The sequence below is a fragment of the Physcomitrium patens genome, chromosome 7 (assembly GCF_059467195.1).
Source record: "Physcomitrium patens ecotype Gransden chromosome 7, ASM5946719v1, whole genome shotgun sequence".
NCBI lineage: Eukaryota > Viridiplantae > Streptophyta > Bryopsida > Funariales > Funariaceae > Physcomitrium > Physcomitrium patens.
Genome location: NC_143416.1, coordinates 1,836,212 through 1,852,322, shown reverse-complemented (window position 1 = coordinate 1,852,322; position 16,111 = coordinate 1,836,212). Strand labels below are relative to the sequence as shown.

The 16,111-nt window shown below is 35.9% G+C and overlaps 2 protein-coding genes across 2 annotated transcripts; both read left to right on the top strand.

The window, feature by feature from the left end:
- Nucleotides 1–3,497: 3,497 nt before the first annotated feature.
- On the top strand, nt 3,498–7,911 carry LOC112285002 (glycerol-3-phosphate acyltransferase ATS11, chloroplastic). The gene is made up of 12 exons (XM_073535359.2): nt 3,498–4,666; nt 5,207–5,308; nt 5,586–5,668; nt 5,789–5,886; nt 5,982–6,039; nt 6,192–6,293; nt 6,389–6,450; nt 6,634–6,744; nt 6,925–7,003; nt 7,154–7,273; nt 7,412–7,525; nt 7,616–7,911. Exons 1-12 carry the CDS (start codon nt 4,267–4,269, stop codon nt 7,769–7,771), a joined length of 1,485 nt encoding a protein of 494 aa, XP_073391460.1. The 5' UTR covers nt 3,498–4,266; the 3' UTR covers nt 7,772–7,911.
- A 1,819-nt stretch (nt 7,912–9,730) lies between these two features.
- LOC112284305 (uncharacterized) lies at nt 9,731–12,378 on the top strand. The gene is made up of 5 exons (XM_024524003.3): nt 9,731–10,434; nt 10,762–10,918; nt 11,229–11,406; nt 11,621–11,935; nt 12,050–12,378. Exons 1-5 carry the CDS (start codon nt 9,896–9,898, stop codon nt 12,151–12,153), a joined length of 1,293 nt encoding a protein of 430 aa, XP_024379771.1. The 5' UTR covers nt 9,731–9,895; the 3' UTR covers nt 12,154–12,378.
- Nucleotides 12,379–16,111: the final 3,733 nt, after the last annotated feature.

The window sequence follows — 16,111 nt, the reverse complement described above, 5'->3', positions numbered from 1 at the left end:
GGTAATATAAAAATATATTAAATTAAATTAAATATTAAATTATAAGTAGTCATGGGCACAAAAAACGAAGTCGCAAAATTATTTGAAAGACATTTTGGTTTCTTATTAGAAACTCAAAGTATTAATATGGTGGTTGGATTGTAAATAAGCAATGCTATCAAAACAACAATAAAACTTTGGATCCAAAAATTGGCAATAAATAAAATGAGCCTGGAAAAAATTGACACCACATTTAATATAAGTATCACCAAATTCCTTTTATATAATTAAGAATATATTTATGCAAATGAACATCCATTTTATGATTCTTTTAGACTACATACAATTCAAAAGATTGGCAAAGCTCCATTAAGAGGGTATGCAAAGGATTGGAATTGATTTCAATATTAAAAAAAAGAAAGATACACATCAACCATGTATGAAATAGAAAGGAACTTTAATTTCTTACGAAGTGACCATCCTTTTTGGTTCAATTACTTTCCATGAATTCTTTTGTATTAGATGGACTTATTAAAAAGCGTTCCACCAAAAAATCCAAAAATTCATAAAGATGTGACTTACTTATGCCCTACTATATTTTTATATACATTTTTTGTAATTTTAGATATTTTTTATATTTTTTGATTGTAAGTCAATTAGAAAAGAGAAGGATTTTCATAAAGGCTTAATATTTTAAACATGGTTTATATGTATATATCTTGTCACTAGTTGGGTGGTCTATTGGCTTACAAGTCTAATGAATTGTTATGGTCTTACTACATTCTTATTATGAGCTAATTAATAGTTGATGCATTAGTATCAAAAGGTATTATTCATGTGTAGAAATTGGTCAAGAAAAATAGGCAGAGATTGCAATTATAATATTATAAATAAACCAATAATTAATTGTACAAAATATAAAAGTAGGATGAGGTCACAATTCAAATGAATATGTAATAAAAATAAATTTAATAGTATGTATGCATGCATATATACATACAAAAAGAGAAGAAACAAAGTAGATACACAAAAAAATAAAATAGAATGATTGTAGTCTTTTATAAATTTAAATATAAATGATTGAGATTAGATTGAGATCACAAAGGCATCAATGATCATATACCATAAATCTTATTTTAAATAAAAAAATAGCTTTATATTTAAAAAGCTACTTAGATAAGGTTATCAAGGTTGTTCAAAATCAAAGTACACAAAGTAGATAAAACTTTATCAATTATGTAAGCTTACTTTAGAATTAACATATTTGTGTGACATGCATTTTCTTCTGATTCAAAACCTTTAAAGTAAAGATTTATTTTAGAAACATGCATAATTATACATTTGAAATTTATGCATTTAGAAATTCTTTTAATATTTATGATTAAACTTACATTGAATTTTAGTTGATAATCATATGTTAAAATTTTAAAAGTATACTTCTAAAATTTAATAACAAATTTATAATATTGCTAATGCTACTACAATTTTGGCTATGCTACTGCAACCCACTACCCATTTGACATATTTTTTAGATTTTTTATTCCAATAAAAAAACTATTAATATTTCTAATACCTTTCTTTTTAATTTCTTAAAGAGTAAATTTTATATTAATAAAAAACAACAAAATTTTATCAAAAATATATTTTTTAATACTTTAAAAATTATTAATATATATATATATATATAATTGATTAAATAATACTATAAACATATAAATATAAATATAATATTTTTACAAAAAATAATTTTCAATTTAGAATTGACAAAGGGTGTAACTAGCATGTGGTGGATTGTGGTGACATTAGAAATATCCTAAATATATCAATTTTATAATAAATAAAAACATCTAAAAAATATATCAAAAACTCAATAATTAAAAGTTGTATTAATATTAAATTTAAATGAACTATTATTATTATTATTATTTGATTGTCTCATGTTTATGAGGAAAAAACTAATATTATCTTGTAATTAAAAAGCATGTCCAGTAGATAGCTTCAAACCCCAGGATGTTGAAGTGAACTTTTATATTTTTCAGATTAAAAGATGTTAATATTTGTATCTAAATTCAGAGTAGGCGCCATGACGATGATTTATTTGTCAAAGTATTCAAAATCAAATAGTTAACCATCTTTTCATCTGAAAAATGGTGTAAAGTGCATTTTTAATATAAAGTGCATTTTTAATATAAAGTGCATTTTTAATTATTTTTCAAAATATTTTTCTAGGAGAAGAAATTAATGTGCTATCACAAATTTTAAAGCATGCATATGAAGAATCATCTACATTACTGGTTCTAAAACAAGATGCCAAAGTCATTTCACCATCCTTAATGCGTTCAAATAAAAACATTTTCTTTTTTACTTTTTTCTTTTCTTAATTTTAATCTCTTGTTTGTAATTCTTAATAAAGAGCTATTGACAACAATACGACCTACTTTTTTACTTTACCCAATGCATTTGTTATACACATATTTAAATTATTTCTATTACCTATACAATACATAAATAAGGAGGAGGATGATGTAAATAAATTCCAATGCAATGATCAAATGCTTTGAAGATATTTTAATACACCAAAACAAGGTCATTACCATACTGGTATTTTTCAGAATATTATATGAATATGCTAATTAGTATGGTAGTAATTTCAACTTGTTGAGGTACTCCAACTTAAATCAAATTTATTGCAATTTGCACATAAAAATTTGACCTTCTTGATTAGAATTTTAGATTGGGTCTTTGCTTCTTAAATGCAAAATATTTGTTTTGATTCCCCTTCTATCTCTTTCATAAGATGTAATGTATGCATATTGTTAGTATTTTAAATTTATTCTAATTACAAATATAGTTTTTTGTATGATTCCTTTTTTATGTTCTTTCACTCTAGGATTTGCAGCATTGTAATTTGTACTCAATCTTGCCTTTTTTTTCTTTTTTTCTTTCATCAAACTACAAACATTAAATTCAATTCAAATTTTGATTCCTGCAGATCTTGATATTGACTTCGAGAGTTTTTTTCTTCTCTAGAGGCCATTTTCTTAGCAACCCTTTATTTCGTATTTAATTTAATTTTTTAATAGTTCACTTAAAAAAGAATCAAGAATAAAAATAAAAGTTTAAAATGGAAAAGCAAACGAAAAGTAGAAAGATTATAAAGTGCGAGAAATCCATAAAGGCAACACTTGGAGCAAGGGAGAAAAGGGCGCTCCACAATCACTCGAGGAATAGACTCCGTTCACACTGCAACCCACCATCTCACCCACCCACCACCACCACCAGCACTGCAATGATCCTCATGTGAGTGGCCGTCCTTTCTTTCAGGACCCATCACCGATCAACCAATGGGAGCTCGCGGGGCGTGCAGACCCCGAGAGCCAGTGTGAAACCAGCGCCACAAACTTAAAGCCTTGGTCACCAAAGCCCGGGAACTCGTGGACCCAAAACCACGCCACGTCACGGATAAAAATACTATATATGGATGAACGTAGCTAGGGGTAGGAAGCGGCAGTCTTATCCCCAGAGACCGTCACCATGGCCGCAAGGAGCCGCAATGTGACGCGATGTGACGCGCCGTAACGTGCCGAAGTGGGCGGTGGACATGGTGATCCTGGCTATGGCGATGGCGGGGTCCGGCAGGAGCGAGCGAGGAGGGGCCATCCATCATCGGCAGAGCGGACGTCAGGGCCCCGTCTCCACCTCTCGATTGCATCATTCATCGCAATGCTGCTGATGTGCTGCAGATGCTTAGTTGGGTTGTAGCCTCCCTTCTACTCCTCCTCCTCGCCCACAATATCGCCACTAATCTCCCAGAGCCACAACTGCAATCTTCCACTCAATCCTTCCGTCGATTGCGTCTTCGGATTCGGGCCCCATCTCTTCTTCCCAGCATCGCCGTCGTCATCTCTTCTCATCCACGCGTCCTCTCGTGCCACTATTGCTGCTGCTGCTGCTGCTGCTTATTATTCTGCTTCTTCTCTTGTGTTTTCTTCTGTTAGTGCGTCTACTTCTTATTACTCTCGGTTTTCTCGTCCGTTTGGACGTTTTGTTGGGTTTATTGGAATGGGACAGGGGTGCAAGGGGTGGGCCAGGAGGTGGGCTGTTGAGAGAGGGTGCTGGTGCTTTACGCTGGTGTAGCGTAATTTGGGTGTGTGTGGTGTCTATTTATGTGGGTTGGTGCGGGCAGGATTATTTAGGGGATTTTTGGATTTTGATATCTTGCGGTGGGTGGGAGTTGGGGAGGACGCTGCTGAAAGTGGTGGAGTTGGACGAGCGGAGTGGAGAGCTATGGCGGCAGCAGCTGGTTCCGCTGGCGTGGTATGTTGGTCTAGGGCAGAGAAGCAGCATGCCCCGGTCAGGGGGGGTGGAACTAGTGTTACCAGTAGTACCAGTGGCAGCGGCCATGCGTCGTTGAAAGGGAGCTTCGATCGGCTCCAAGGTAACCGCCTTCTGCCGCAAGCCTTGACTATGCCGTCGCTGTTTCGGGCGAAACGCAATGGCAGAAGGACGCCGGGGAATGCCGTGACCAATTTCGGGAAATCTGAATTCCATCGTGAAATTAGTGGGAGTACGCGGGCGACCACGCAGGTGGCTGAAGCCACCACAGCTGGTCTTAGGGAGACCATTGAGGACCGCGCTATTATCGACGGTCATTCTCACAGTTTTGAAGGAATTCAATCGGAAGAAGGTGCTTTCCCTGCTGGCTGAGATCAAAATCGTTGTCATGGCAGCTGTTTTACGCAGAGATTTGTTTTACTTTCAGTCTTTTGCTTTCGTAAAAGCCAACATTATCCTCTCTTATCCCAGCTGTTTAGGTACTATTCCAAGTCATGGATAGGAAAACATAATACTCGCCTGTTCCAACTTCAACAATTGGGGTTGTGGGGACCCACAACGAATCATGAGTCTGTTGCGCCATGTATAGTCTGGGAATTTTTATTCCGTAGTGTACCTGACCTATTTCTTTTGATGACGGAATTGAGCTTGAATGCTCTCTGAATGTTTGAAAGATGCTTTCAGGAAGGGTTATGTCAGTGGTGAGGTTTACTTGAACCAAATTCCCATAGTTTCAACCTTGTTTTCATGAGCATTGTGTCTGGAGAAATGCACATGGATTGCGGGTCAAGTTTGAATTTTTGAGCGGTTGCCCGTCTTATGGGATTCTCAATGGGCAGTTTTCTGGAGTTCAATAGGTTTGAGTCTGATAAATAATTTACTTGGGATGCAGAGTTGATGCAGGTAATTGAAAAGGAGGTGGAATCCGGTCGGCTGCCGAAGCGTGCTGGCGCGGGAATGGTAGAGTTGTATCGCAATTATCGAGATGCTGTAGGTCTTCGTCTTTTATTTTCTACATAGGTGTAAAGTTCGCAAAATTAACCAATCATCAGCAATGTAGTTCTCAATTGTCAGCGTTTAGTATTGTTGCCATTTGGCTGTGTATAAGTGAGGCCTTTCTACAGTACAACAGAGGTTTCAACGAGGTTACTGAAGTCGCAGCCATCTCCTGAATTCTGACAGACCATAAACCTGGCAATGATGAGTTTGTGTGGGTTGAAGTAAAGGGGATTATCGAATACATCTGACTTTGGCAATTGATGAGCAGGTAGTGAGCAGTGGCGTAGAAAATGCGATGGATATTGTTGTGAAAGTCATGTCAACTGTGTTGGACCGGATTCTTCTGCAGTTCGAGGTGCGTCCTTCTAAAGCTTCGTTGTACACTCACTCGGCTCCTGAATGGGAACTGTACTATATTATGATATTCAGTGTCTGGAATCCTAACTGTTACAGTGGTGGATGACTTTGTGTTTAGGAGCCATTCACATTTGGATCGCACCACAAGAGAATGGTGGAGCCGTATGATTACTACACATTTGGTCAGAACTATGTGCGTCCTCTCCTAGATTTCAGGTAGGCATCAATTCACGGGTTTGGATGACGGTTTGTTTTGCTTGTTTCTGCTTCACTTTGCTCACTAGTTTGTTCTATTTTTCTGGATGATACAGGAACTCTTACCTTGGGAACTTAAAGATCTTTGACCAGATAGAGAAGAACCTGAAAGAGGTGGGGATCTTGTTGGTCGATGTGAATTGTGGAATTATGGTGCCTGTTTCGAGGAGCAACTTAGTTTCTCAACGGATTTGTTGACAGAGTGCTACTTCGTGTCAGGAGCGGACCATTTGAAATTACTGACTGTGACCGTATTACTATGACAGGGGCACAACGTCATTTTTCTATCCAATCACCAGACTGAGGCAGATCCTGCTGTTATGGCGCTGTTGCTTGAGCACTCTCACCCCTATTTGGCAGAGAACTTGGTAAGCCTTCAAGAATTTGGTGATCATGCCCGTATTCAAACACATGCATCTCTACTGTGATTTCAGTGTTAAGTCTGACGTCATATACCTGTCAGACCTATGTGGCTGGAGACAGGGTTGTGCTGGATCCATTCTGCAAACCTTTTAGTATGGGCAGGCAAGTCTCTATCTCTACCAAATTATGATTATCCTTATGTCGTTGTGTTAAAGGTAGGGTCAAACTTCACAAGTCCTCTGTTTCATCATCGCCAACGTGTACATGTGTGATGTTGTACCTTCTTGCGCGCCTGAACTTCTCTGTGATTATTTATGTAGCTGATAGGACATGTTCGTTGATCAGGAATCTCTTGTGCGTGTATTCAAAAAAGCACATTCACGATGTACCGGACCTTGCTGAAATGAAAATCAAAGCTAATGCGAAGACTTTGAGACAGATGACGATCCTGCTGAGGTACGAATGCGTAGGTCCTCTTTTTTTTTTTTTTTTTTTTTTTTTTTTTTTTTTTTTTTTCCCTCTCTCTCTCTCTCTCTCTCTCTCTCTCTCTCTCTCTCTCTCTCTCCTAGAATTGTTCTGCAGTTGGTGTACTATTTGATATTGATATTGGATTGGGATTTGGGGATGAGTTTTCAGGCAGGGAGGTCAATTATTATGGGTAGCACCCAGTGGTGGACGCGATCGCCCTGATCCTGAGACCAACGAATGGGTTCCTGTAAGTTCACTTTTAAATAAGAAAAGAAAGAAAAAATCCAATTATTGAAAATTATAGGGTCCACTATCAGGTCTGCTCTTCGTGAGCATTGCTGGGTAATATAGTATACGAATTTAGATTTCTTTTCTAACATGGTGGTCATCTTTGCAGGCACATTTTGACTCGTCTGCTGTGGAGAATATGAAGCGACTATCTGACATTGTCCGAGTACCTGCTCATTTACATGCCCTATCATTACTATGTTTTGAGATTATGCCACCTCCTGTCCAGGTTAGTTCATTTAATCTCCTTTTAAAGGCTGTTTCATCTAAACCAGCGTATTAATTGTGATAAGCTGTAACACAAGGACTTTGTATGATGGCTTTGTCTTATCACTAATTTCATATTCATGGTTGCTGGTTATGGCAGGTACAAAAGGAGCTAGGAGAGCGAAGAGCAGTAGGATTTAGCGGAGTTGGTCTAGCCGTTTCCGAGCAACTAGATTATGATTCCATTGCGAAGTTAGTCGACGATTCCAAAAATGTAAGATGTGTCTATCACTGCTTGTCTATGAGGATGTAAACAGGCGAGTTCATTGGCATGAATACTTACAGTGCGAACTGTTGGGTACAGGCGAAGGATGCCTTTTCGGATGCGGCATGGAGCGAAGTCAATGATATGTATAACGTGTTAAAAGAAGCAATTTATGGTGACCAAGGTTGTGCTGTTAGCACAGATTCCTTGAGACTGGAACAGCCCTGGTTTGATGGAAGCAGGCGAACTGATTGAAAATAGGTCATTTGAAGTTTTATGTAAAAGTATGAAGCATCCTTATTGCTTTTTACGCTGTCTAAGCTCCAAGGATGTAAGAATTCAGCAGCGTGTATAATGGCTACATTGTCATGTGATATTCTTTCTGATTCGTGCGACACGATGGCCATGCCTGCTCAATCCTTGTCACCAGGCGTCTCAGTAGGAAACGGTGGTACTGATTGCTGTCTGTCCGACTTGATTTAGTAGCTCGGATTCTGCGTACTGGATAACTTGGTCTGGTAATAGGGACCGATCCTATCGGTGAGGAGTTTGTGATATAGATCAATACTGCACTTTGTTACAATCGGAATAGATGCATTCATTATTCATCCAAGCCAACACATCCTGAGTTGGAGCATAAGTTGAAGCACTCCTCAACTTCATTGAAAGGAGATTTCTCACTACGAAATGATGCGTATGTTGTGTGGACATGTGGATTTATGTTCCCGAAGCATTTTAAACTGTATGGAATATCCCCCAATTCTCAGCTTTCCAGACAAGTCTCCTTCTCCTACGTGTAGCAAAAATCCTCATAATCAACATTCTGTAACGCCCAGCTTTCGTGTGAGTGAGAAAGCGGCCTCTAAAACTGATTGTATCCATATTCACTCTTGGCTTTGCAATTTCTTATCGATGCTCTTCAATTATACAAATACCCACGACACAGAGCCGTCCTTGAAATCAAATGTAGTATTTCACCTTGTTGCAGTGTTTTTCAGATCTTCACCTGATGCTTCCTTCACACAATTATAATACTATTTTAATGAAGTCACAATTCCATAGTGCAATGTGCTTCTAGGTGATTTACTTGGACCACGCACAATAATTTCCACGTTACTATAACAACACACATGGGAGTAGTTTTTGTGTGTTCTTCCATGTGTTTGCGCCAAATACTATTATTCACCATTATTGTAGTTATCGTAAATCATATATTTTACGTTGATGTGAGAGTGTATTAAACATAGAAATAAAACTTTGCATTCAACAATTCGTGGATAGACTAGTTGATTACTTATAGTTTGATTATTATAGTGTTTAATAACTGCAGTGTATTAATACAGTGTGTTTTGTTTTGTTTTGTTTTTGGTTTTTGGTTTAATCAATGCATGTATTCACCTCATTGATTAATTTCGATTGCATTCTTACAATATATATTAAAGTCAGTTTAATAAACTACAATTATTGTATTATTTGATATAATAACTATGACTAAAAGAGCAATCAAAAATGAGATCATAATATATATATATATATATATATATATATGAACTAGTTCTCTTTTTATGTTGTGTGTTCGGTAAATAATAATGCTTTTATTAAATTATTCCCATAGGCTATGTATTTATTGCTCCCTCTATTTATCCGAAGCCTATGTGAGAATAGTAAATAGTTGCATTACATACCAATGTTGTTTCTTTTATTTTTACATTCTTAACCCAAAATTTCACGCATTGTATTTTCTCAGGCTAATTCAATCTGCAATCTAATTAAGATTTCAAGCATAAAACTCCCCCAAACTGACACGCAGATATGGACACGATTTCAAGAACAGAGAAAGACAAAAATCCGCCTCGGAAAGGGGGAAAAGAGGTTGAATGGATGAATGTGTGGATGGGTAGACGGATGAAAACGAATCCTGGAGCCAAGAAGGGGGGATGGATGGAAAGGACAGGGCATGATTCGACGAATGAAAAACGGATGAACACACGATTCAATCCAACGAATTAACATATGATGAACGCAGATGAAAGAAAGGATGGACGAAAGAGGGGACATGAATGGATGTGAAGGAACATTCGTCGAGAGAGGCTGGTGGTGACGGCGGCGTCGTCGTCGTCGTCGTGTGCGCTGGCTATGGCTGCCTCGCGGGGGGAGAGAGAAGCGGCGAAGGGGAGTTGGTTGCGAGGGTGGACGAACGAACGAAAGGGGAAGAAGCAGCAGAAGGAAGGGGACGAGGTGAAGCAGATCCCACGACGAGAGCAGAGCGAGAATCTGCTTCCCACGCCGACCCTCAGCCGACGAAGAGACGGAGACAGCGAAGCCACAGCTCTCCCTTTCTCCCCCCCCCCCCCCCCCCCCCTCCCCGCGTCGTTGGCGATGGAGGAGGACGACCAACAAAGCACTGGTGCCGTGGTTTCTCATCGACAGCAGCAGCAGCAGCAGCAGCAACAACAGCAGGCTCGTCGCAGCAACAGCGCTAATACTATTAGTAATCACCCACTTGCAATCGGTAACGCTCCTGCTGCTGCCGCGACGGAGGCGTGCATTGCGCCGGGGCATGATGGGAGCGACGAGCTGCATCATCACCAGGTGGTTCAGGTGGTGGTGAATGACAACCCCCAAGATCATGACCACGAGCACGAGCATCACCACTTGCACCACCAGCACCACCAGCACCACCACCACGGGCACCACCCGCACCACCACCATCACCAGGAGGATCACCACCTCTCGTCGCCCGGGTTGCCGCCCCCGCTGGAACTGCGTGACTCCGACCCCGATCTTGACGACGTGGAGGGTATTGTGGGGGGTGGGGATAATAATACGGACAGCCCTTTGCTGAAGTCCAACGCCGGGCGGGAGCCTGCCACTGAGTGGAGCGAGGCCGCAACCGCTGTGCTAATTTCCGCTTTCAGGTTTTCCTCGAACTGTCTGTTTCGAAACGATTTTCTTTGAGGGTTGGGGGTGGAGTTCGTGGGTTCGAGGAGGGGGTAATTTGTTTAAACTTTTTTTGGTCTGGAATTGCTTCGTGGCATCGTACCATTGTGGTTTAGGAAAAACCTAAGCGTCGTGCGAGTGTTGATAGTGCGATGGCGAGCGCGCCTTGTCGCACAATTAAAGGTACGGTTAATGGGTCTGTTCACTATTTGTAAAGGAACATGTCGTATTGCATTGCCTGGTGCCGCGGATTGACTATCGGCAAGTTCTAATATTCGATTCTTTGTAACCCTGGCATCTTGAAGGGAGAAATTCCATGCCTTGGATCGCAACAACTTTCGCAGCAAAGATTGGGGTGAGGTTGCGAAACAAGTGAACACCCATTGTGCAAATGAAAAGGCGCCTAAGACACAGGAGCAATGCCGTATGAAGGTCGACAGTTTAAAGAAACGATACCGTCAGGTATAATTATTATTGTTCATGTTCAGGTCAGTCACAGTAATCTAAATCGAAAGTTTCCTTAAGCACCGAAAGGAGAGTAGTAAATGCTGCCATAGATGACTTGCCCTATCAACATCTTGAGTTTCAAGCTTAACGCAGCAGTGAAGGTATTAGGTGTAATGAAAGTTTTCGAGGGCAAGAGACAATGCTTTTTGGCTTCTCAGTTGTATCAACCAAGTGTTGGGGTCGTCCGTGGATCGACTTTTGACTTGATACGGACTCTGATGAGTGGAATCAAGCGGAACTTATCGGATATTTTAATTTACTGCAGGAGAAAGACAAATTGGCTGGTAATGTTCCTTGCAAATGGCCATGGTTTGAGGCCTTGGATGAGCTAATAGGATGCAGTCCTAAACAGTCACGCATAGGATCTGCTCGGAAGCAGGCACGCTTTGCTTCTTCTCCTTCTCCCCGGACACCAGGTGGTATGCCCGGTGGCTATTTTGGAGGTGAAACTCTGGCTGACCATCGTTTCTCTAGGCAATAGCTGCCTCGTTTCTTGTGGGTGGATTTTTTGGTGTGGTTGTTTTCATTGATTGAATGCAGCTTAACGAAATATTTTTTTCCTGTTAATTGATTTACTATATATATATATATATATATTTTTCATTTTATTGATTAGGATATTTACAATGTAGTTCTTTATGTTCGCTTTCTGTCCAGGTGTTTCTCCTAGCGTCTACCTGAAGAAAAAACTAGCAAGGGTGGTTAGTCTGCAAGACTCTATCGGACAATTGCAAATGGCGGGCACTTTGGAAGACAACATTGAGGCATTGCTCCAGAATTTCTTGGAAGAGGAGACTGTTCGAGATTTTGCGAAGAAATTAGCTTCCAGCAAGTATACCGTAGCTACATTGCTGGAGATGTCAGAGAGGGAGCTTGATGAGATCATGTCTGAAGAGTTTCCAGAGGCTGCAAGGGGGGAGAGGAGAGGATTCAAGGCGGCTATCTGGTCCAGAAAGCGTAAGCTTACCCAAGGTATTTTCAGCTGAATAGGACCTCTAATGCTTGTTTTCTTATTGACGTTCAGCATTGTTGAGAAAAAGAATTATTTCTTAACGTCAATCGTGGGGATGATGTCTACTGTGGCAGACTGTGGCGACGATCTCGACATGGTTAATGCTAGTGGGTCGATTATGGAGACTTCGGACAATTTTGCGAAAAAGGAGAAGAAGTCTGGCTCATTTGTCCGGTGATATAACTCCTGACAGTTCATTCTTCTGTTCATTATCCTGGAAGTGCCTGGCCGTTGGACCTTTTTTGTAAGGCTTCTGGCATTTCATTGTTGTATGTATCATGGCTGCTGTATGTTAAACGATGTAGCATAAGGTTTCTTACTTAAAACAAACTTTTTTTGTGACCTTCTCACTTCTTTTTGTCGATTCGTAATGGAAAGTTTGCCACTTGCAAATTTCTCGCTACATTTTCTCATATCCTGGTTCTTGTAGCTTATCCTAGAATGACATTCATTTTTTTTGTACCCACTTCTGCTTTCTTGGCTTTCTTCACTGTGATGTTGGTTTAGTATGAAAATTGCACTTACAGTCTTCACAAACTTTTCTGTGAATTTTCAAAATGGGACGCTTAGCAACTGTCCAACCACATATTCATGATCATTCATTATGCACACACACATATATATATATATATACACACACACAGGTATATTCACAGGAACTTTCCGAAGATAACAGACTTGTTTCCCGCTGCGGGTGATGAAGTTGGCTCTACTGTTTCATGAAACGTTAATCTGCACATGAAATGATTGACGGAATTGTGGACTTATTCTCCTAGAGCTTTATCAACTTTTCCGTTGATGAATGGTGAACAAATGTACGTTTTGCCATCATTCATTCATTCATGTTGTTATGAGCTTATGAAGAAGGAGAACAATGTATCTAGAGAGAAAATGTGACTAATTGCAGTTCCATAATTTATTGAGCTCTTGGACAATAAAAGTAAAGAGTATGTAAAGAAAAGCAATTCATTGATAATTAATAAAAGAATTTGGACAATAATGTGTCAATATGCAATCATTGTGCAATTAAACAATAAAGACAAAGAATATGTAAACAAGCCAATCAACATAGACAACGGAATGAATGAGAGACAAAAGGACATAATATTGCCAATATAAATGATTGTATTTTAGAAGACATTTATTAGCTTATGGATTGCTATGAAATTAAACAACATACATAAGTATATAGAAAGAAGCAATATAACGTGCACAATAGGAAGAAGAAGCAAGAGCATTACTAGAATGAAAGATATTAGTAAACAAATGGAACAAATTAATTTCAAAGATAATGAAAAAAGAAAAATCTTAGAAAGTTGTTACAATATTGGAAATACACATATTCAATGCCTATACTATAAGGCTCTCTATTGGATAGTAAAATGAATTATTTCATTTTTAAGACTAAATATAGGAATTTTTATATGTTGTCATTATAGAATAGTTGGATTTTTTAATTTGATTTTTGATTTGATTTTTGATTATAATTGATTAAATAATTTCCTAATAGATAAGATGAAATTGACAAGTTTTAAAAGAATATTTAGAAATACAATGCTTTTAATGAATTTTCATCCTTTAATATAAAAATTGACTATGCTCTTTTTTAAGATCATAGTGCAAATAATTTAGGATAAAGAGGTTTGGCATCAAATAGATATGTTATTTTGTTTTAGCAAGAGAAACATTGAAAGTTAAGTATTTACAATTATATATCTATATATCTATGTATATTTATGTATATATATATATATATATATATATATATATACTCCTAATTTTGCACATGAAGCAACAATATATTGTAATGCAAATGTTTTAGTTCAGACTATTTAGAAGCTTTAGAAATGTCCATGAGAACATCATGTTTTTTTATATTCTTTTTCTATTTTATTATAATTTTTTTTAAAAAAAGATATATAAATATATTAATATGATTAGATTTTATATAAATTATGGTTTGTGTAGACTTCAAAACATGTAAGTTTTATGTGTGGTGGATAAAAAATATTAAAATATATGTATATATATATATATATATATATTAAGATGTGGTGTCAAGAAATAGTAATAATCAAGCCGTGTTATATACAAGAACGATGAAAGGATTTTTAATGTTAGTAATAAGGTTGTAGATAATTAAGTTTTTATGTATAATCCTATTGTCAACAAAACATATAATTGTTATGTCAATATTGATGTCTATTGTTTAAATTCAGCTACTTAATATATTTATAAGTATAATTTCAAAAGATATGATTGTGCACTGATGCAAATAAAAAATAATAAGGATGAAATCAAGTAATATATTAAAAATCTAAAGACATTATAGAATTTTTTTTGAAATAATAATACAAGAAAAAAATTCATATATCTAAAAAGATGTTGCTTATTATTTGTACTTGAGGTACCAATGCATCATCAATATTATATTAAATGAGTTCATAGAATCGTATAAGACATATATAACTCAATAAGGATATTTCATAAAATTTCTTTAGTATTTTAAAAAATTTCTTAATTGATTCTTATTGTTCTTTTAAAAGAATTAAGAAAAATATTTTTAAAGTTTCATTATAATAACTAAAGTTTTAGATTCATGTCAAAATATAGAAATTCACAAATTTACAAAAAATTGTAATTAAAAAGTGGATTAGAAAAATTAGTTATTTTTATAGAATACTTGAAGGTGTAGATTGAATATTATTATTACTTTTGATTATATTTTTATCATAAAATAAAAAACATGATAAATCTAAATATCTTTCTATTTGAAATTAGAAATGAGCTAATAATGGTTAATCTATTAAAGAATATTTTAGTTATTGTAAAAGATATGAAAAATATTTGCCATTGGAGGATTTGATTTATTTATTTATTTATTTATTTTATTTTTGGATGAAGATAAGATACATGGAGATGAATATTTAACAAGTTAATTTTATTTATATAAAATAAAAATATTTTTAATATTAGTACAAATATAGAACTAATAGAATATATTAATAATACTAGAAATTTTTATTCAACCAAATAATTAAATATTTTAATTCTACATGGTTTGCCACTATTGAAATTGAAGTTGGAAATTAGATTTCTCATTATGCAATTACAAAACATTGTTTTATGCTAATGATTTTTTATTGAATTATTTTTAATCATTGAATAGTTAACATAATATTATGGAAATATATAACAAAACAACCATAGAATAAAGATATTTTTGTATTTTTTTTTTAAATAAAAATTATTTAAAATAAATTATAATATTAAAAATAAAATAGCTATTGTCAAATATAAAGAAACTAAAAATTCTTAAAAAATGCTAAAAACAAGAAAAATATAGACAAGACTAAAGAAGACCTCATTCTTGCATCTATATATATATATATATATATATATAATCTAATTAAGAAACTACATGGTAATATTTTATAGGTCATTTGATACATATCTAATTTGCAAGACAAGTTTTCAATATGTATGCCACATGGCAAACATGTGCAACATGTGGCCAATTTTTGGCCAATTTTTCAACTACTCTATTATCTACAAACACTTGTAAAGTCAAATCTACATCTATGAAGCTCCTCGGATCTTGTTGTCTTTAAAAGTAGTTAATAGATTCTCTCAACTATCAATATTATTCCATACTAAGGCAAAGGACCATCCTATTATTAGATTATTATTAAAGATTTTATAATTTTTTAAAAATAAAATGTTTGAAACATTGTTAGTAGTGGTTTCTTCTTCTAATAATATTACTAATCATTGAAAGCCTCTTCTAAGGTTATTATATCAAATATATTACAACTCATCAACCATTTAATGAAAAACATGTTATTTTTAAAGGTCTTTATTTTTATTATGTTGTCTTGAAAGTTGTGACAATTTCAATAGCTTGTTTAATAACTTACCAAACAATAGTTTTTAAGTTGAATATGCTAGTTATTAATTATCTATTTTTTTTACACTACAAATACAAAGAAACATCAAAAAAAGATAGAAGATAAAATTAAATCTTCAATAAACATGCTTCATATTATAGCAAAAAATTTATTAATTCTTTATTTTGATTTCAATAGATGTTATTAATGCAAAGCATTAACCTTTTTCAATACATTTGCAAGATTCTT

Bases quoted from the DNA above. Each gene is read 5' to 3' on its own strand.
- LOC112285002 (XM_073535359.2), top strand. From the start codon at position 4,267: ATGGCGGCAGCAGCTGGTTCCGCTGGCGTGGTATGTTGGTCTAGGGCA. The intron at 5,309-5,585 runs GTCTTCGTCTTT...ATGAGCAGGTAG, and splicing joins CAATTATCGAGATGCTGTAG to TGAGCAGTGGCGTAGAAAAT. The intron at 6,040-6,191 runs GTGGGGATCTTG...TTACTATGACAG, and splicing joins TAGAGAAGAACCTGAAAGAG to GGGCACAACGTCATTTTTCT.
- LOC112284305 (XM_024524003.3), top strand. From the start codon at position 9,896: ATGGAGGAGGACGACCAACAAAGCACTGGTGCCGTGGTTTCTCATCGA. The intron at 10,919-11,228 runs GTATAATTATTA...AATTTACTGCAG, and splicing joins TAAAGAAACGATACCGTCAG to GAGAAAGACAAATTGGCTGG. The intron at 11,936-12,049 runs GTATTTTCAGCT...CTACTGTGGCAG, and splicing joins AAAGCGTAAGCTTACCCAAG to ACTGTGGCGACGATCTCGAC.